Source organism: Lepidothrix coronata, unplaced genomic scaffold (assembly GCF_001604755.1).
Source record: "Lepidothrix coronata isolate B3197 unplaced genomic scaffold, Lepidothrix_coronata-1.0 Scaffold3, whole genome shotgun sequence".
NCBI classification, from domain to species: Eukaryota; Metazoa; Chordata; class Aves; order Passeriformes; family Pipridae; genus Lepidothrix; species Lepidothrix coronata.
The window spans coordinates 4,520,027-4,542,257 of NW_016690183.1; the positions used below are offsets into that span (position 1 = coordinate 4,520,027).

Sequence of the window (22,231 nt, forward strand, 5' to 3'; positions counted from 1 at the left end):
TGAACACAGGCCAGTCATCTCACAAAATTGTTAACACTGCTCAACTCTGAAATGGACGCCTTGCTCTTCAGCCCTGGGGTATGCTGGCTCCAAAGGACAAGGAGTTTGGTTGTGGTCTCTGCCAGAGAGTTTTTACATATTTTCCCCTTCTTATATATTTATTAACTGTTTTATTTATGTATGAATAACTAATCAGTGCTTCAAGTTTTCAAACTCAAAAAATAAATAACAGATGCACTTGTGTGTCTTTGTTGCTCTCCATAGCACATTCATTCTAATATTAGGGGAAAAAAGTATACATATGTTCTGATTCAAAGATACTGATTCACCCTTTATTAGGTGAACAGAGAACTGATAGGCAGGGTTAATCTAACATGTCACACTGAGAAAAAAAGGGTACTGACAAGAAATTCCAGACAAGGTCAAGACTTTCAACAGCAGACGAATAAGTTATGTTATCTGACTACTTGCTCCATATGCCAAGAATGTTTAATATTCACAGATAATGAAACATGCTTGAATCAGAGCAGTTTTGTTGATTCTGGCAATAAATTTAAGAGACACTGAAATAACAGAAAATAATTTTTAAAATTAACCCATTTTTATACAACACTTGAAAGATTTAAAATAAAAATAGCAGTGATGGCAAGGAAAATCAGTAGTCCTCAGATCTAATAAGTAAACTTACACAGCCATGAAGACAGGCAAGATTTAAATGGCAAAGTGAAGATATTAAAGTTTTAAATCAGCTTAGAGGAGTACACCATAGCTCTGCCTTCTGCTTCTCCAGATGAAAGGGAAACACTAAATGCATGTTTGGCATAAATCTGTGCTAACCTGATTGCAATGTCTTTAGATGTTTTTTCTGATGCACTTTATATACAGCTTAATTAAATAATCAGGTTCAATAAGCATGATCTTGCAACATTTGCCTGGTTTGGTCCTGAAACCGATTTGCACATACTTAGCAGCAATCCCCAGAAGTACTACTCTGAAGAACTGGTGATGCCTATCCAGTTCAGTGACAAAAGCAAAGATCTTGCATAAAGTTCATGACTTACAAGACAGCAGCTTCTTTCCTAGACAGAAGGTACTGACACATATACATAGTGAGAAGAAGGACTGACCACTTGTATGATTTAGCTGTGAGGTCCACAGAAGGTTCAGGCCTAAGAATGAATCACCACCACCTTACACAGAAATCAGTTTACCATTAACATTCATGTGCTCCTTACATATCAGCCTCTAACAGTTGAAATTCAAGAGAGAGACACTGAGAGGTACTTTTCCTCTCCCAAAGGGGAACTGTGAAATGCTTAACCAACATATGAGGTAACAAATAATTCCCAGGATATGCCTCTATTTAAAAAGTCCCTGAGATTACTCACAATTTGGTGCTCCTTCAGCTAGGTTCCACCTGTTTCTATCTAGCACATCCCCTTCTGCAGCCTTACCTATGATGCATAAACACGAATAAGCCTGTGTTTCTTCTTTACCTAGTGGACTTTCGTTATGGGCTGTGTTGATGTTAGGATGAAGAGTTCTGAAGACTGTCGGTAAGTACATTCCCTATAGGGCTCAAACAACTCTGGTGTTTTTCCCTAAAGCAGACATTTGGATGTATCAGAAAGGTGTTTAAGATCTAAGCTCTTCAGAGGCAGAGGAGAGAAGGTAGGACTTCCAAGAGGATGATTTTACTTATCTACTGTAGACAGTTGAAGATTAAATGAGTCATCCTCATTAAAAAAAACTCTTGGGGTGTAGAGCAGATATATTAAGTTAGGCAGAAGATGTCCTTTACTTTCTAAGACATCTTCAGAGTTCTCATTTCTCAATGAGTATCAATGGTTTATTGATACTTTTGATACCATAAGGTACCTTGCATGAGATTTGCAAAGCCATGAAAGAAATCCAACAAAAGATGCTTATTTCCACTCTGATACATGAACAGAGAGGAAAATACTTCTTTCATCAGATGGGAGCTAGAGTTTATATACACAGATACCATAGTTTTTAACTCTTACTCGTTTTTTGCTTCCTTCATTTAGACCACAAATCTTGTGTGTTAGTTACAGAAGAAAAAGGCTAGTTTATGAATCAGGATTCAAAAGAAGACTATGGGTTAAATTAATTAACCAAGCAGTTCTTTTCTCAATTTCCTTCTTCATTGTTTTTGGCCGGAACAGCTTCACAAATGGGAAAATGGTGAAAGGAATCCTTAGATTCCTTCAAAAAGAAATAAAGAATTTAAAAAAAATAAAAATTTTAGATTCTCTTTTCATTCAGTAGTCCTTCACCAGGAAGAGCTTCCTTCTCTGGCTGCGAAGCTTATAAAAAAATCTACTATACATATTTTTTCCATACCTCAGCAAAACTCCTGATTACTACATCATTACTCCTGTTATCAATCTGATAACAGGTAATGTATATATCCATTATACTCTTTCTTTATCTGAAATTTCCTTTTATCAAAAGGCAAATCAGCCATCTTTTTCAAAATTGGAATTCCACATATTCAGCCAAGAAAATAGGAGCTATGGGCCGTTCACAAAGTAGCAACACTTTCAGTTGACTCAAAATATTAATCAAACTGACACATTATATTGACAAGACATGATTTTTTGGGAGGGAGCATGTCGGAAAAATTACAATAACTAAGTAAATTGACAAATTTTGCTTTAGTTTGGAAGCTAATTGTGAGCAAGCCACAAATGAACACATCAAGTGTTGCCATGGCCTGATTTAATATATAGATCACAGTGTTTTTATCCCACATTTCAATGGCCTTGATTTTTATATTACTAGTCTTTCTTGAAAGACAACTATTTTTCTGTATTCAAAATGCATTTTCCAAGAACATCCTCTTTAGAATTTAAAAAAAAATTCACTGCTTATATAAATACCATACCATTTTCATTGCTAGAAGATTTGGTCTAAACAATCAAAAAAAATCAGAAAATTTGTTCAAATTTGGTTTCACCTAAAAATCCAAACTACGAAGTGAAAGAAAACGTTCTGCCCTGTTAAGTAGTTTTGCTGTATCCTCAAGGATGCATCCAGTAATGCACGAAAAGATTATTTTGAAACATTGGAAATGCCGTGAACTCTGACCAAGGCAGAGTTTTTGCATAGTGATTTAGATGTCTCTTATAAAGTAAAAATACCATGATTTTTTTTTCCAGTATAGATTTATTTTAAGGTCTTAACTCAGGAAAGAGCTTTAATTTTGTGGCTGGGCACCATTTCCTGTATAACAATGGAAACTTAAATGAGAGCAAAGTTCCTCTTCACTGAGTTTCATTTCATCATGCTTACATTAGGAAGATGTTTAAGAGAACTCGTTCTGAGCTGCTTTGGGGTTCTGCTCCCCATGTCTAAAGGTGACTCTGCCATGCTGACAGTGTATGCTCCTGCCTCCCCTCACAGCCATCCTCGGATCTGGCAGATGTACTAGTTTCTCCTGCAAGTGAGAGAGCTCCTAGCCAAAGTCAGATTCAGTGGCTATCACAGAGCTGCTCTACACTTAGGGTGCGGTGAACACCTCCAACTACCTAAGCAAAACTGTTTTGCAATAGTCATTAAGCATTAAAGTGAAAGAGGCAGGAAGGTCAGAAAGTTTCTGTACAATTTTCTGTACAAATTTCTGTACAATACGCTCCCTGGAATGAATAATTTCCTCCAGTAATCTAGCTATGCCTCTAAATATGGTGCCAAAATATGTGTACGTCAGTGCATAAGAATCATTAAAATGAAAAGACTACAAATGAGATGACGAATACAAAGGGCTAAAATAAATCTTGCTGTAAGTGCAAATGTTCCTGCACAATCTTTCTGACAAAGGTGGCAACAAATAGCATAAAATGCTGCTGGAAAAAAATTTGCTGTATGAAGTAAAATGTTTCTATCTTCACATGCTGGTACTGCATATATGCATATATATGTTTTCAGAAATGAAATGTCTAAAAGACATAAATAATTTTAAACTAATTTTAAACTGTTGTTAAACCAACAAACAAGAGGTTATCTACATACTCATAACAATATACAAGTTTACCTCTGTTTGTGGAGCGTACAGTAGTGAGATTGACAATCTCAACATAGGCTTCCAGGAACACTCATGCACTACCAGCACTTTAGAGAGCTTTGACAGTCCTTCTTTGCTTAGTTTTAAGTTTTAAACACCAACAGTGAAGTAGCCAAAGCATTGGTGGAAGATAAAACATACAGATAATAAGTAGAAATTACATTTAAGGTTTTAAAATTGCAAAGATTTCTTTTTCATTATATAAGTGAAGAAAAACCTCAAGCAGCCTGGGTGGGACCTTTTATGGAATGAGGCAGCAAGCTTCTCCCTAACTTCTTCCTTCTCCTTACAGTCATTACTGTGCTAATACCAGGAAGAAAAATTACATGAGTGGTATACAAAACTGGCCTTAGAAATATAACCTGTCATCAGACGGGAAAGATTTGTGGCTCTGGGACTGACTTCCATTTTACTTTTTTCTGTATCAACATTCATAGGAAGAGAATAAAATTTATTTCCACATTTTCCTTATGGAACATGACAAGCATTTCTACAGTCCCATGCTCAGGCAGCCATTAACTTAAAAGGCAACCTGTAAAAGGAATTATCTTCAATTCCTCCAGCTTCTCTTTACTTTTTAAAATCTTACTGATACCCAGCTTTCACAAAGGTGCAATCCAGGTCTCATCCACACAGAAAGAAGTGTGAATATGCTAAGCATAATAGGACAACTGGAGGACTTCTGTTTGTCCCTCCCAGAGAAGGACCTTTATTTTGCTCCCTAACCGAAAAGCGATAGGAAGGTCAGACTAGGAACTAGGACCCTGGGCTAACTGGCTAACACTCGAGGTTAATGGGAGTAGGATTCACAAGACTGGGGTTTAACCCATTTTTTTGCTCTCTGGAGATAATTCTCAAGGTCTAAGCTTAGATGACTAGGGAAACTCAGGGAGACTAGATGGTTTCTGTACTGTCAATGGAGACTGGCAAGTGTTTCTCCAGAGCTGCTTCTATGCCTCTCTCTCTACATTAATTGCTAGAGTAAGAGAACATAGTAATTTAAATATATTCTATTGGTAGCTATTACTAAAACAGTAATTACTAGACTTAGATATCAAGAGTTACATGTAGGGAGGGAGCTTTTCACCAAAAAATTGGGAACAGTATTTCTTTCTCTCTTCCTCTTTCTTCCAAATTCCCTTTTATTCCATTGCCTAGATTGCAAACTCTTTGAAGAGACTTGCAACATACACATCTTACTTTCTGACAAGATTCTTATCTCAGTGAGGATGATAACACAGTTTTTCATATGCTTGATTCACCTAAACAGACTCTTCTTGGTCCCTCCAGAGGAGGGAAGAAGATTATCCAGTTCAAATAGACAACCTTGGTTTCCAACAGTTAATCCCTTGTTCTTCATAATTTATTTACCTTCAGTGCAAATAAAATAAATAGGAACACAACAATCTGATCAAGCTCCATAAAACCAGCACCAGAGTAATCCTGGACACATTGCTAATTTATGAACAGCTTCAGGAAATACCCTGGTTAATTTGGTAGGAACTCCCATTGTGAAAATCTTTTTGGAGGCCCCAGAAAGCAGCTCCTTGGCAGGTCAAGTAGTGCTCCCCTTGCCATTGTGATAAACTGAGAAAATAATTCGAGTTGATTAAGAGGAAACAGTGAAGGGTCAATATGACCTGGAGAGAAAAGAAAAACAAGTCGTAAAACTTAATTGGGCCCCTATAAAGAGATAAAACAAGTTACCTCCCTTTTACCTTGTGTAGGATTTATAGTGAGACAATTTTGTTTAGTTAGATAGATAATAGGACCTTTCTTAAAATTTATAACTTTGTATAGATAGCAAGCAGACATCTGCAGAGTGTCTGACTTAACAATGTGTAATGTTTATGCTTATGTATAATGAATATTCATGAAGTAGCTGGAAATAAATGTAGAACAACTAACTTCTTTGGGTGTGACAGGCGTTGGGAGTTGTTGGACCCCTTCCCTGATCACCCAGCGCTGAATTTGCTTTTATCATATAATAAAATTCTGATTGGAAATTGCCCGATTGGGTCTCTGTTTATCACACCTTGCCATCCAAATTAGCTGGATAGCCAAAGGAGATTACTGATCTTTCAGTTCAAAACCAAAACACACACACAAGTGTGCACTGTTTTCCTTTGCGGAAGAATAGATAATCAATGGCTTGAAGAGTGGAGAACATATATTTGTGTTAAGACTAACTTCTCGGCTTGGATGAAGCTCTTCTGTGTCATCACCTATACTATTCTATTACAAGACTTTTACTAACAAACGGAGGTATTTAATTTATTATGCTTTCAAGTTGTCTTGAAACCTCTGCAAGAAAGCAAATACAAAAATGCATAAAAGTGAACAACTATTAATTTGTCTTATCTGCTTCCAAAATATTATTTACCACTGCAGAATTTGAGAATTTACTACGTAAACCCAATGTCAACTGTGAAATTCTTAGTTAAAATTATTTGAAAATTTCTATAATTTCCTTTTCATTAAAAATTTCTAATAGGGAGGAACTTCACTTGTGGTTTGTTCCTCTAGTTTTCTTTCAGTTATCCATCTTCTTGTTTACTTCTGGCTTTTACTGTCAACTCATTCCCTTTATATACTGGGAACTTTGTTGGGAGAAGTGCTGCAGAAACTCCCAATACCCCTTGAATTGTGTCTGAACATTTCTAAGGCAGAACCCCAAATTCCTGAATTTGTGTCCTGAATTTGTCTGGAAGAAAATCTTAAAACAGTTTCTGCAATAAAGCTAAAAAACAGGAACAGAGGAAGCATGAGGGCTGTCATTTCCTCTAAGGCCAGCAAGATAATAATTCCTATTAACACCTCCCAGAGAAAGAGCCCGTTCCAGTGGGCCATATGTGACTCTCTTCCTCTTACTATTTTTTGTGCCTGAAAGACTAGATCACTCAATTCAATATGAAGGAATTGGTTCCTGGAACTATCTTGTGTGGTATATGTGTATTTGGGACACAAACTCTAGTGGTTTTATTATGCATTTTCACCCATAAATTCCACTGCTTTACTGTATATCAGAGAAACAGCAATATAATTGTTAGCTTTAAAACAAAAACCATTATGTAATCAAATTGCAAATGCTGTATCAACACTGTCAGTTACAGATAAATGACAATTCCTAATCTACTGTATTAAGAACACCTATTCTAAAAGTTCTGTCAACACTGACAGCTAGAATGTCTGAATTATAGCAAAAAGGCATAATTACAGAAACACCTGCACTGTCTGAAAGGATTTTATTACCTTATTACCTTTACTGCAATCTAGATTTTGAGGAGTTGAAAATAAGGAAAAGCTTGAAATATTTAATGACTATGCTTACAAAAATTCTCCTGAAAAACAGCTGTTCTAAACAATTTTCCAAAGTTCATCTGCTTTTAGGGTTTGTTTGTTTAATTATATTTGGTCTATGAAAAGCTGAAAAGCTCCATGATTTTAGTTCCCTTTTCAGTCAATAAAAACTCAGTGGGAGAGAAGCAGTAGGAAAAAGAGTGGGATGCTTTCTCTCTTACAATAGTAAGACTTAGGATACAGAGGTTCAGTGCCTGGCTCTGACACAAATTTCCTGTGTGACCTCGGGCAAACCATTTGGTGTTTCAATTATGCATTTGTAAAGCAGGGATAACCACTACCCCAGAGAGGATTTGCTTGGCTAATATTTATTAACATATTAGAGGTGTTTAGAAAGGCATGAAGTAGACTTCTACTGACCATATACCAAAAATCAGTAGTCAAAATGACCCAGTGAATGCTAGTGTACCAGGCAAACAGCTCTTATAAAAACATACTTGCCTACTACCACTCTTCAGCCTGCAATGCAGATAGATCTCACAACAGCTGTTTAAAATCCTATGAAGACATTCTACAAAGTACAATTCAGTCCAACAACATGCAGGGAAATGCAACCTGTTGTTGGGAAAAGCAATATAAACCCTGTAAGCATTTCTTAGCAGAGTGCTCAAGACCACACTAGCCAGCTGGACCTCTTTTTGGTAAGCCATCAGATGTACAACAGCAATGAAAAATAAGTTAAGTGCAAGATTTAAGGGGTTTGCCTTGTTTTCTAATAGCTATCCAAAACCATATAGTCCATCCCATTCTTTTCAGACAACTTGTGCAGAAATAATGACATCTATGCTTGGAAACTAGTCCTTGCCCACTTGGTGGGTAGTGTACACCTCACCTAATTCAAGTGTACAAAACGAGTGCCTTGACTAAGACAATTTGCCCAGACTTCTGGAAGAGTCAACACAGAGAAACAAGTAATGTCAAGAAGGAATTTATCACACTCTAAGTAAGATGGGCTGTTTTCTGTTCCTTTCTCTTGGCTATACAGGAATGTATAGAATGACTGACTTTAGAGGAGGTACCGACATTTAGGGAGACAAAATCTGTTAAGAGGACTCCCACCTCTCTGCTGCTGTTGCGAACACACTGCCTCCCATGGCACACAGACCAGAAAAGGGCCAAGGAAATGGGTCACGATCCTTGTCAAAGGAAAGGTGATCTTCTGTTTATAAGGCTGGACTAAATAAAACATTAAAATGCAATGCCACAGAAAATGAGGCACATGCTGGAGAACTAATTCAGTCTAGCTGGAGAATTGACTCAGTCTACACACTAGTATTGCATACAATATTCCAATCTGTTTCTCAGTTATTCTGTCTTTAGTGCTCATCTGTAAGCCATATCTATATTTATCTCATACCTTCCACAGCAAAAATCTTGGAACCTGCTTAGAAAGATCCTTTGGATCTATGTTTACACATATTCAGTGACACTGTTACTTACATATCAGGAATGGTAATACTTTTCAACCAAAAGGCTAGAAAAGTAGCTAACAACAAGAAAGTATAATACTTCTTTTCAATTATCACTAAGGTAGATTACTCTGAATTTCAGTACTAAATTTACCTCAGTAGTAAGGTTTCCCTCTCTTGGCCACCACAGTATAAATGATGGTATTTTAGTGGTCTAACAAAGGTTTTGAAATTAATAAATAAATATTAGAAATGAAATCTAAGAATGTGTCTTCTTTACCACAGTTTATGTTGAATTTCTTTGTAGTTCACACAAAATCATCTTTTGAAAAACACAGTGTTGAAAGAATAACTTTCTCTATTACTTATGTTTGCTAAAAGACCACTCAAAAAGAGCAAATTATAACATGGACTACAGAAAAATAGATATTGATAAGGTATTCAGACATAGCTAGTATTCTTGCAGAAAGCCACAGAAAAAAATCAAGGAACATCAGTCAGTTTGGTAACATATCCTACTGATATTACATACACCATTTAATCTTCCCTCAACCAGGGAGGACTAATTAAGACTCAATCCTCTCTGGAGGTGTGACTCGGGGAAATGTTTTCTTCAGTGTTAGCCTGACCTAGTTTTACATAGCATCGTAGGAAACCAGGAACATAGAATCAGTTCTTTGCCCTAGGTGAGGGAGAGCAGTCAACAGCTGGAGGGGCTCAGCTACTTATGATGTGGCCACAGGTACAAATAACCTTTTATTATCTTAAAAAGCAACTTATTCATCTGGTTCTGGTGGATTTCTATTGTTTCAGTCATCAGTAGCTTTCAGTGCCTCTCTGGTCTCAAAACACATCATAACATACTCACCATCATCTGCTGAATATGAAATATTTCGTCTCCAGTGGCAGAGAGGCGGTTTGGAAATGAAATGTCAAGAAAAGCTCCAGGGAGAGTGCTTGGTCCAGCATTGTAAACCTGTAAGAGAACAAATGAATACCAATAAAATTACATATATGACTTCTCATTAATGGGAAATGACTGTAGAATCACAGCTGGAAGTATAGTTAAATTTGAAGAAACTCAAGTACTTTGCAGGTTTTTCAATGTCTTCAGATGAAGACTTCTTTTGTATCTGTCAGGATGAAGTTAAAGAATTAGTTTACTTTATATTCTTTAGGCACAGCTCATGTATGAAATAAGAAGCAGTTTTGCAAGATAATTACCAGTCATCAATACAAACAGCATAAGATTTCTACCTTATACACAGAGACACTGCTAGTAGTATGAGTGTTTTGGTAATACAATCTGGAAGGCTGTAAGAAATATTACTGTCTCAGTTAACATTCTCATTTCCATCTGGTAACCACTGCATTATATTCTGCATATGTTTTCCTTATGAAGCAGAAGCTAAACAATTATTGTGACTGCTGGACTGCAGGTTTACTGAGTGAGTTGCCAGAAAATGCATGTGAACAATTTCCATTCAAGTTCTGGAGTTTATAATTTAATTAAACTCCTGGTGAAAAACATTAGCTTTCTATCAATCCCCTTCCCTCAAAATTTTGACAAAAACTCAAAGAATTTCCTGCCCACCACTGAAATGTATCTAGTGAAAATCCCAAAATTTATGATTTTTTGCAAAAAAGAAATAATCCATGGAAAACTTTAAATGAAAATAAGTTTTCATTTGTAACTACATTTTTTTATTAGGAAAAATATGTCCTGGTTCTTTCTAACAAGACAAATATAAATGCATACAGTAAAAAACCACAAATATAAATGCATACAGTAAGAACATTAAGCCCATTAGAATATTTATCCACTACTGTTAAAAGATGCAGCAATCAGTTGTTAATTGTGTAAAGTACAAATATTAAAAACAATAGGTTTTCATTCTTTAAACACTGTTTATATCTGAAGAAATGTCTGACTGACAAAGAGAATCAGTTTGTAATGCCAAATCACCACAAAAACACTGAGGCTCCAGGCAGGGGGTGAAATCCCACTACAACCGAGCATGATAAATGCTACATGAAATATAAACATAATGTTTCATGTGAGACACTTTAAAAACCTTTATTATCTCTCTGAGATCAGGTATAAGAATACTGCAGAAAAGGCATTTTCATTGTATGTCTTGTTACTTAAAAAAAAAATGTAGATCTGTTTCCATTAACATTGGACCCTGTATAGCTTTTCACATATAAAAACTGCTATAAAGCCCCATATTTTTGTAAATCATCTCTTTTTCTTGGTTAAGAAACTATTACTCTTCTCCACCTGGAGAAGTTAAATAAATGCCAGGCAAATCATTTAAAATAATTAAGCAAAGAGTGATAAAAACAATGCTTTGCCCATTATGAAAGTCTGCCCTATCTCACCGATGCACACAGTTATGAGGCTTAGCACATTACTGGAGAGCACATCTGTGACTTGTTCCAGTATAATTTTCTGCTTCTATATGGAAAAAAAAATAATAGTGCAACTTCTAAGTGTGTGCATAAAAGACAAGAGGATGAGTAGGACAAATGGTGGCTCTGCCATGAGAGAGAATCTCATGGATTCTCTCTCCCTTTCCTGTTATCACTTTGCTTTATTGAAAATATTCACTAATTAAAAAATAAGTGTCTCTGTTCTTTATCTGGTTTTAATGAATAACTGGCTATGGTGGGAAAGATGGGGAAAACCTATAAATCCTCAAGAATGAAATCAGAATCACAAGAATTAACAGCCTGGTTCACAAAAGCTTTAATGTCCTAAAATCCTGCTTTCACTTCTTCTCAGTAAATAGCTAAGGGCACCACATGACAGTGGGGGTTTAATTGCTCTGGACCGCAATCTGTCCACAGAGGCAGACGTGTTATTCATTATGAGTTGAGTGGCATTCATGCCTAGGAGAACAGAAAGGGAGAAAAAAGGTGAAACACTATTATTCTCAATAAATGAACCTACCTCTGCATGACTTATCATTTTCTAGTTCCATCTAGTGGTCAAAAAGAGTTTGAAGGGCTTGTAATAGATACAGTCACATCAGCGAAACACAGTGCAAGTTAATTTTGGACACATCACAAGAGTTTGTGATAATAAATCATCCATATATTTTGCCATATGAGGAACCCATCTAACTGGCAGTGTAATATAGGTAATAATTGACTAATGCTGAGATGCTGTGAAATATTTAATTAAAACTTCTCACATCTGCCTCTTTAGTGTCATTATCTCTTGCCTGTACTGTACTCTTATCAGTATGCTATAAACATTTTCATACTGGGGCATTTAGCAAGTCTGAATCCCTTGCATAGGCATGTGTTTGTTCTCATGGATAAAGGCGGCCCACTCCTCTGCTCAAAGACCATGCCACTAAAAAGAATTACTTCTCCACTTTTAACCTGCGACTTCATCCAAGATGTGGCACTTGAGTAACTAGAGCTCTTTACTCAGCATGTGATGAAAGGTAAAAGAGCAACAAATGGTAGTGGCTTCATTCTTATGGAAGTGAGATGCCCTGTTTGCAATTCTTGTTATAATATAGTCAGATAAAGGACATATGCCATCCCTGCACACTGTAAATACAGTATCCAATCAAGAATGCATTGTAAAACATTTTAGCAGGATGCTCTGCCTTGGTGGGGGTAAAACAGCTTGAACTTTACCTATTTGCAAAAGTTACCAGCAGTGGATGGAGAAGGTGGATCATGCTGCTTTTGGTGTTGAAGAATTCTGAAAGCAGCCTGACTCGTCAGTCCTAAACTTAAACATTCAGTGTTTCCTGACAGAAACTGGCACCAGTAAGGATGTGGCAGACAAAGTTCCTGATAAAGGAACCAACAAATGATAGCACTGATAACTTGTCTAAAGCTGCTGAGCTAAAGGCTGCATAGCTGACACAGGTAGCATAAAGACATATGATTGACAGTTGATCACTATACTATAAAAGCCCAGTTCTGCTTTTTAACAGCAGAACATCCCCCTTTGAGGAGAGAGTGTAGAGATTCCTCCCTTGAGTGGGGATGTCCCTCAAAGTTACTCCTTGAGGCTGAGTGCAAGAGATTTGCCCATGGTTCTTGATATGGGTGAGTATCATCAATCTCTACTTAATAAAAGCTAGCTTTGAAATTATTCATTTAATAAATAGTGTACCATTAATAAAACTATATTATGTGGTAAATAATTCTGACTAAAGTATTTTAGTCTAATCATTATCATCATCAGTTTAAATAAATAATTTATGTTACTCATGTAAATGTATTTGTTTTGTCATTCTTAATTCTGTGGGACAATGTCATACAAAGACTTGATTACACCTATATAACCTTTACATATAAACTGTTGACCAAGTCTGGGGCTGGGATTGGATCCAGCTGCACCCAGACTCCTCTGTGAGGAGGAGTTTAGAAAGTAAGGGAGTTCTTTTGGAACCTCATGACTCAACAGGACGATCTTCCTGATAAACATTGTCCGAAGCTTCCATTCTGCCCATGACTGTGATTCAAAGTCACGGTCACAAGTCCATACCACACCCAGAATAAAAAAGACACAAAATCAGAATGTGCTGTCAAGCAGGAGAGCAGACAAAATAAGGAGGAGTTTTACCTGCAGGGTGAAGTTGAGAGACTGGAAAAGGCATTCATGGTTTTCCAACTGAATAAAGTTGGACGCTTCCACAGAATCGCCATAGAAAAATGAAGTAGGGAAGACTTCTCTGTAAGATCAAGACACAGATATAGTAAGCTGAGTTTGTCACCAAAATTAAATATATTTGTGTCCAGCTGACTTGCACCCTTGCTTTACAGTTATGTGAAATTCTATGGGACTATTTGATATTAATCTGTTGTTCCTGATTTGATTTCTTCTTGGCAACACTAGACTACACAAGCAGCATCTCAACTGACCTGGATTAACATCCCATCATTGAAGCAGACTTTATTACTTATCTCTTCTCCTTTCCTATCACAAAACCTCTTCTCCAGGGCCCCTGCCATGGATGATTTGTGCAAGTCCCACAGCTTTTGTAACACAGGAAATCATTGCGCTGTGAAGTCAATCTGAAGAAACAGTAACTAATAGGAATTATGTAACTTTCAGTTACATATTCACTGAAGTACATTTTCATAGCAAGCAGGAATAAACACTTAATTAATTATCCAAGTTTTACTACCCTTATGATTCAGAGATGGTTAAAGGAGAGAGTAGAGGGGATATAACCTGCTTTCAACTTCAGTGGAACAGGCCAAGTTTCCTTAACCACTCTTATCAGCTGATCACACAGTAAAATGCAGTAGGATTTTATCAGAAATTACTTGGAAGCACAACACAGTACCTGGAAATCCTGCAGAAGAGGACTAGGAGTGCTTTAAGCATCCTTTGTGCATCCTTCTAATCTCAGGCTGTTCCACTGTCTGGAAACAGTCCTGGTGTAATTTCAAACGAACCTTGGTCCTCATCACTGCCTAAAACTCTGCTTCCTTCTCAGGTTGTCCTTTGGAGTCAGAGCTTTTTGAGACAGGATTTTAAGCCTGTTTAGGTACATTTACTTTTTTCCTGTCTCCCTCCTATGCCAGGGGTTGCTAGGGGAAACAGTGAGAGATAGATTTACTCCTCCCATTTACAGTGTTGTGCTAGAAGGCTTCTCCCAAACATGGTACAAGCCCTTCTGGGCTATTTATGACCAGGAATGAAGTTTGTTCCCCTAGATTCATATAGGAAAAATAAGGTTCAAAAAGACATCTGAAAAAAGAGTACTGCTAATGTTACCATGCCTGGGAATGTTGTGCCTTCCAATAAACCCAACTTTTCTCTGTCAGTTGGACTTTTCTGTGAACTTGAATTAACTAAACTGTGTCTAAGAAAGAAAAAAATAATCTACATAGTCATTTGAGTGGGGCTTATAAATTCAGAGACCTTGTGCTTTAAAAAAGTACATTCTGAAGAGAAAGAAAAGAGCCCAACTTATATTATTTTTGGCATGCAGCATTCTGTAGGTAACAAACAGAGATCTAACAATACAAATGAAAGCATTCATATCTGTAAATCTGAACAAAAATCCATCTGTATCAAAGCATCAAGAAGCAAGGGATACAGAGTTAAATTTCTGAAGAATCTGTAACAATGAAAACATTCAAAAACTTTCAGAACATGCTGCTGAGACTGTACTCTCAATATGGAGATTTTTGTCCTTGCTTTTTGTCCTTTGTCATCTTGTGAGGTTTGACAGTGCTTTTCATTTCTCTGAGCAGGCTCAAGCATACCTTCCATCGATTTTGAAAAGGATTTTATTTCCATGCAACAAGATAGAAATCAACTTTATGTGACAAAACCCAGTTTAGGCCATGAATCTGAGTTTACCCACCTTTTCAGTCAAATCCCATGTCAGTGAAAGTTAGCTTTTTTCCTACACATCTAGCGTAGTAGTCAAGGAAATATTTGATTTCTACTGATGCCATCCAGCACTGGTCATTTAGACAATATCTACTGCCTGGAGGTTCCCACAGATGGTGGCTAAAACAGACACTAACCTTCTAGGGACATTGCTGATGAAGTTTTGCTTCCCCAGTATGTTTAGGAATTAATATCAGCTTTCTTGGTCTACATGAATGCTAATTCACCTTCAGTGACCAGGTCCCCCAGTGCCAACTCAAGTACTGTTTATGCTAGATGCCAAGTGGAAGGGAAGAGTCTCAACTACAAAGGCAGGAACTTGTACATGTGTAGCCTTGGGGAGAGGACACAACAGCTATGTTTTATACATGTATTTCAATCAAAGGGTGAGTGATGCTCTCCAGTTCATAGTCAGATGCCTCGCAGACTAGGGAGTAGAGGGAGTGGGAAAATGAACAGAAATAGAAGCAAATTCTGTTTGTGATATTAAATAGAAAGGCAAACAGGCTTCACCAAGCTCCTTGAAATCCTGGAACATTTGACTCTAACCTTTGGCTTGGTGACTCTCAACCCATGCCCTAAGGAACAGGCCATGGTTTACTTGTTCTTTTTTTTTTTTTATTTTAAGGCCCATCAGATATAAAGAATCACTTGAATTCAAACAAGACATTAAAATACCTACTATAAATGTGATGGTAACTAATTAGCATTAATTAGAAATATGTGTAAAAGAGGTACAGTGTTGGAATGAATAAAATTTCCAGATACTAAATGAGGCTGTCTGTATGTCCAGAGTCTGAGAAACAAGGAAAAGTAACAGTCTGGCTACATATAAACAAAGAGAAGAATTTATTTTTTCACTGAAAGACACCCAGCTATTATTATTGTTGTTGTTGTTATTATTATTATTATTAGTAGTAGTAGTAGTAGTAGTGGTACTGATTTTGCTTTGGTGACTGATACTTACCCATTGATGGATGAAGCCACTTCATGCATCAGAGGTACCGACAGGGTTAGAATATTATCATGCAGAGATTCACTGCGTTCTAGGTTTCCACTATGCCAGAAAGGAAAAATAAACATTCTGCAAATTGACAGCATTTGCAATATCACACAGTTTCACAGCAACCATCTCTCTGCCTTGTACTCTGAGTCTCTCTATCTGAATGACGTCAGTTCCTTAAGAAGTCTTAAGAGTTACATTTGTTCACTCAGTCTTGGAGAGAGCAGACACATAAAGCATGTGTTTTGTGGCTGCTCTTCTATGGCTGTGACAGATCAGGCTCACAACAAAAAAAAGTATGTTGGAACAAGGTGTGAATTCAAATGTCTGTGGGAAATTACAGCAGCCATCATACAATGGAGAGATACAAGGACATTCAGACTTTAATGCAGGTGTTCGTTTTCTCCCAGTCTCGCATGTCAGTTTGTGGGGGTCCCCCAGAGAGGGTCTTGACTCAGTAAATGAAACAATGCTTTCAATGTATCTGCATTGTACTACAGCACAAATTTGGTGCCACTGCAAGCAGCTTTTTGGGTGAGACTCTTGCACTGAACCAGCCATAACCTCTCAGCAGTTCCACCCCCCTTTTCCTGTATTTAGCTGCCAAAATGAAAGCGCTTCTACTTTATATTTTCAAAGGCTGTTGCCTCAGCTGGTCAAAAGCAGAAAGAACAAGAAAAGTGAGCAATTATCTCTCATTTGAGTCACTTTGTTTCACTGTGAACACTTAACATATGGGAAAGGTTCCTGAAATGCATGTCTAACATGCAAACCTGCAACTATTCTAATTCTGATGGTGAGTCTGCTTGGTGGGAGACAGCTCAGAACAATCTGGAAAGATATGTTACATACATTTCCCATTTCTTTAGCTATGACTCTGGAATCACTTTTGCCTTGCAGTTCATTGGATTACTCACAAATCAAACTGGCAAAACAAAAGATAGGATCATATTTGTTTGAGGACAGTATCACTGAGGGCAATAACATCTCAACTATGAGTTGCTCAGATTACAAAAACAGAGCCTCCTGGCACATAGATGCATAGATACAGTTCAGCTTTCTGCAACTGACACACTGGCCATGTCTGCTAAGAAAACTATGGCCCAGACAGCAAAACCCACAAACATTCGGTCCTGGAAAAAAATCAGTTAATAAAAGCTCTTCCTCTGAATAGGCTTACAGAAGAGTCCAAAATGGAGACATTTCTCATCCAATATAAATATTGATATACCATGGTGGCAAACAGAATAGGCAAGTAGAATTCTATACAGAGTTCATGGATATGTTCTTATCTGTTTCTAATGGAGTTAAGGTACTGTCAGAAAAGAAGAATACAACTCAGTCAATTTAGCTCTAGAAAAACAGTAATCACCTGGAAGCAAAGAAGAGGGTTTGGGGTTTTATTGTGGTTTGTTGTTTTAGTTTTGGAGTTTTTTTAACAAATAGTGTAAAAGCAATGTAATGCAATGTTAAGTTCTTTCTCCAATTGATCTGTCCCACTACTGAACCAGTCTCTTGTTACAGATGCTACTGCCAAATTTGCAGCTTCAAGGCACAGGCTTAAATGGCCACTTGGATGGCAAAACTTGCTTTCCCACAACAGTGTGACATAGCTTCTCTGTGTCCAGCCATTTCTGCCACACCAGCTCCAGTTTTGTGTGGAAACAATGTCCTCACTCATTGCAGCCTGGCCACAGCACAGGCACCTCCTCTCCATTTCTTTATCATTGACTTTACCTCAGGGCTTCATGCAACTCTTGTTACACTTATTTGACAGCAAGGGAATTGAGCAATTTGCCCAAAGTCACAGAGAAAATGAGGGTAATCAGCACTGAGGCCTGCATTGCTGTCTTTGGAGGTTCAGCTGAATCCTTCCAAACATAACTGTCACCCTGCTCAAACTTCTGGAATAAGAAACTTTCTCTTAACAACTCTGATCATGTATAAAAATTACTGTTTATTTCTTTGCTCCATCTAAAGGCACTGACTAGCCCTTCTCACCAGCACAGCACAGAAATATGAGGAGTGAGGTCACATAGGGAAGTCCTGTGCTATCAAAGGCAGATAAAATAGCTGGAAAACACTGGCTGGGCAAATTTAAAGCACTGCCGACCCATCTTTGCACCAGCTGGAATTCACCCAGCATGTACTGATGTATCTGTCTGACTGAGACACATCACAGGGTCACCTAAACAAAAGATTCACTTCTCCTCAGGGAGAATAAAACTTCCCTAATGCGAAAGACATGGTGATGCAAGGTCTCATTTTCAGTGTTTCATACCAGTCCTACATGCTGCAGGATCTGATCCCACCTACAGCTGTTACTGTAGGGGAAGACTATGCCTCATGAGAGTCACTCAGCAGCTGCTACATCTCATCTCATCTCCAGCCGTTTGGAGAAGTGTGATCCAGTTTGGGAGGAGAATTCAGGCTGGAGATCCTGATTTTGACATGGAAGAGTATGAAGTTGGCTCACTCACACAGTAAGTGGAAGCAGGAACTAGTCACACATGCAGCACATCAAAGCAGAAGTTTATGGCCCATGTTAATGCAGCTGTGCATTGGTTCCCACATAGACCTTGGCAGTGCTTGTGACTGAATCACCCATGGAGTCTGTTTCTTTGTGGTACATCATCTTAGGAGACACAGAGCACGTGTCACACCTTTTATTCTGCCCGAGATAAAATGCCTATGATGCAAACTTGGCGTCAACCTACTTCCATGCCTGCTTCAAGTGCCCTGGGGGAAGTACCCTATTCAGCCATATTCCGCAATCTGTCATAGCTCACCGAGATCCAGAGCAGGGAAAAATAGACATGCAACTTTGGAACCTGTCAGTGAGATCCCTGACCATCTGACTAAAGCATTTATCTTTTTTGGTTTGCATCCAAGCATGCTTATTTCATTCAAATGCTGGAACAAATGGTTCTGTCTGGTGCTGATCATCAACTGAGCAGAGCTTGATACAGGGCCCAAAGAGATGGCCACTGAAACACAAGAGCCTTTCAACTGAGAGAATACAGGTTGCTTCTTCAGAATTGCAACTGCCTGGCAAAGAAAACCTATGTATGATCCTATCTCATTTTTCAGGAAGCTTCAACACATGCTTCCTCGGCATTATCCAAATATATGCATTTAGCCTGAGTAATTTAACCTAATTTACTATACATATACATGCCTACAACTAATATCACACAACTGTCAAGCATATGTAATACACACTTCATGCAATAAAGAATATCCAAGTCATCCAGACATATAAAGGTCCCCTTACCTTTGGGCAGTGACAAGGAAGGTAAGCGTTTCTTCCTGCCCAGACAAGTGGCTTGTGTCAAAGATCACACTGAACTCATACTGTGCAAAGAAAAAGTAGTAGTCAGAAATACTGCATATTGTTTCAAAATGTATTTATTCTGAAACTTCACATATATGTTACTGGTCTAGTTGAAAAAAAGTAGCATATTTTGATACACGTAAGAGATTTTCCTCTACTGCAGATTAACTTCTAAATCTTAGCCATTTTGCCTCTCATCAAATACTAGAGAGTTTGGTTTTTCCTTTCATTGAGAAAAGGCCTTTACTAGAATTGCCATTCAAAGATATTTCTTGAGGAGATCATTTGCCAGGGAAATAGTTTTTCAGTACAAGGGGATCACTACCTGAAACTGTCTCAGCACCAATCTATATATTTGCTGTTGAAGACATCTTTTAGGGGAATAAAAATCACACCACAGGCCTGCAGAGACTTGGAGCAAGTGGCACAAGCTAAAGCAGCATTCAGGACACTCATCATAATGGGTGAAATCATGTGCTAATTCTGAAAAGAGAATTTAATTTGATGAATAACTTCTCCATGAAACAACTCTTCTGCCTAACTCCAAAATGGGTTCTGGCCAAGCGAAACAGTATCGAAATTCATACTAATTTCAACGGCTTACATTCTTACATTCTAGATAATATTTTGCTACTGCATTTATTTTTTCTATTCTGTTAAAAATATTTTTAGATGTTTCAAAAGAGCATGAAAGAGTCAATAAGACTAAGAAAACAAAAACTTTTGTGTTGGGTCAAAGGATATTCCAATTCAAATGGAAAGGATTAGCTCATGAAATTGAAACTTTCTGAAAAATTTCAGACTCTTTTTGTTTGGGTCATCCTAAAGTTATTCCCTATTTTCTCACCTTTCTGAGTTGGTCATTTATCCAGCTCAGTTTAGTGACAGAAAGAACCCAGCTGGATTTTTAAACATCATGATAGAGTGCATCTTCTATTATTGAACAAAATCCTCTTTAAAAAATCTACCAGGAGACCATAATATGAAAAAGCCATTAGTACATTTTCATTGTAATTTGTATAAATTCAATTGCACTTTAATGGGAAAGAAGACAAAGATAAAAACAGAGTAAGGCAACATAAATAAGACAGAGGGTTCTTTTCTAATTTTCTACAGAGGAAATATGCAAGCTTTTCACAGCTGCAACTCCTGCATCATTTTTCAAAAGCATTTTATTGCACTACACAGGGCACTGTCATTGGCTCTGTATGCTGGGAAAGAGGACAGCTACAGTCTGTAACTGTGAAAGGCTTGGATATCTGGGTTAGAAAGCTAGAGAAAGTATCAGTCACAGACATTTAATAGAGCAGTTTATTTCCAGCCACTCCTTGGAGACACAGGTGAATGAACTATTACTCTGCAAATTGCAAATATCACAACATTACCCTAGAATTTGATCTCATGAAAGGAAATCCCACACTGCACTTGAGGAAATCTGATTCCAGCAACTCACAGGCAATGCCCAGCTCCTCCTGTAAGAAAATAAAAAAGAACATGAGATGATAGATTTGGGGAGAAAAAGAGGATTGCTAAGAAATACCATTGTAGAATACTAAACATTTCCCACTATAGCATTGTGTAGCACTTCCTTACTCCACCTCAGTCAGACCAGTACTGGGAAGAATACAACTGTCAGAACCTTGCTCTGAGGGATATATATATATATATATATAAGAAAATACCACATGACTAAACACATTAGAGCCAGGGGATCAGCCCAAGTACTTGGATAACTCAGACCATCAGTTCTGCCCTGTGTTCATTAAAAGACAGCTTTCAAATAATCCAGAATACAAGTTTCCCAAGGTAGTATTTCCAGATACCAGTACCATAAAAAGAGAACTGTCTCAGGAGGCAGTGATTAAGCCATGCCACACACAGATGCAGGAGAGAAAGTTAATGTCCTGGTGACATTCACTGCCCTGATCTCTTGCTCTGGTCCACAAAATGAATCATGTTCGTAAGGATACCAACCTTCTTTAGTGAGGCAATGGTGGCATAGATAAAGTAGAGGGATGATCCTCTTCTCATGTTAAACATTGACTATGAATATTGTCAATAATTCAAATGCCAATGGTTAGAGCAGCCCTATCCTGCTTGACTGGTGACTGAACTACAACAAAAATACTTGTGTTGAATGGAGAATATTTAATTGCTCCATAAAATAAGTGCCTGGCTTCAGGACAGCATATTCTCATCTCCAGATTATTGGGGAACAATTTAATGCTCTGTCACTGTGGGCAAGTTCATCCTCACTAACTTTAGGAGTGGGATTCAACTCTAGAATCTGATATACATTTTTAAATGCCTACACAGCAAGTGATTGCTTTGTGATCTACATGTCACTGCTCCTATTGCAGTCAAAGGATGTAGAAAACTGTTCAGCAGACCAAATGCAAGTGTTTAATTTAGACTGGGTTGGAGACCTCTCTAGGCCCTACTGTTGACTACATCATCACTGGAACTACAGTACTGGTATGCAGCTACAATACGAACACCGAAATTTTAGATATCTGAATCTATAAATTAACTTTATTCTAGACACGTAGCTGAGAATCTCTTAGCAACAAGACCTATGATTTATTTGACCTATTTTCAGTATTTACAGCAATTTGCAAAGCCCAGGCTCTGTTTTCTTGTGTACATTTCCCAAATTACTTCA

The 22,231-nt window shown here is 37.6% G+C and overlaps 1 protein-coding gene across 1 annotated transcript in view; it reads right to left on the bottom strand.

Moving 5' to 3' along the window:
* Positions 1 to 22,231, bottom strand: part of ITGA9 (integrin subunit alpha 9) — a 225,011-nt gene that overhangs the window by 35,426 nt on the left and 167,354 nt on the right. Inside the window, exons 19-23 of the mRNA XM_017822886.1 lie at positions 20,955 to 21,041; positions 19,510 to 19,589; positions 16,200 to 16,289; positions 13,448 to 13,556; positions 9,722 to 9,829 (exon numbers count right to left, since the gene is read on the bottom strand). Of these exons, the coding sequence (XP_017678375.1) occupies positions 9,722 to 9,829; positions 13,448 to 13,556; positions 16,200 to 16,289; positions 19,510 to 19,589; positions 20,955 to 21,041 (474 nt within the window). The remainder of the gene's footprint in view (positions 1 to 9,721; positions 9,830 to 13,447; positions 13,557 to 16,199; positions 16,290 to 19,509; positions 19,590 to 20,954; positions 21,042 to 22,231) is intronic.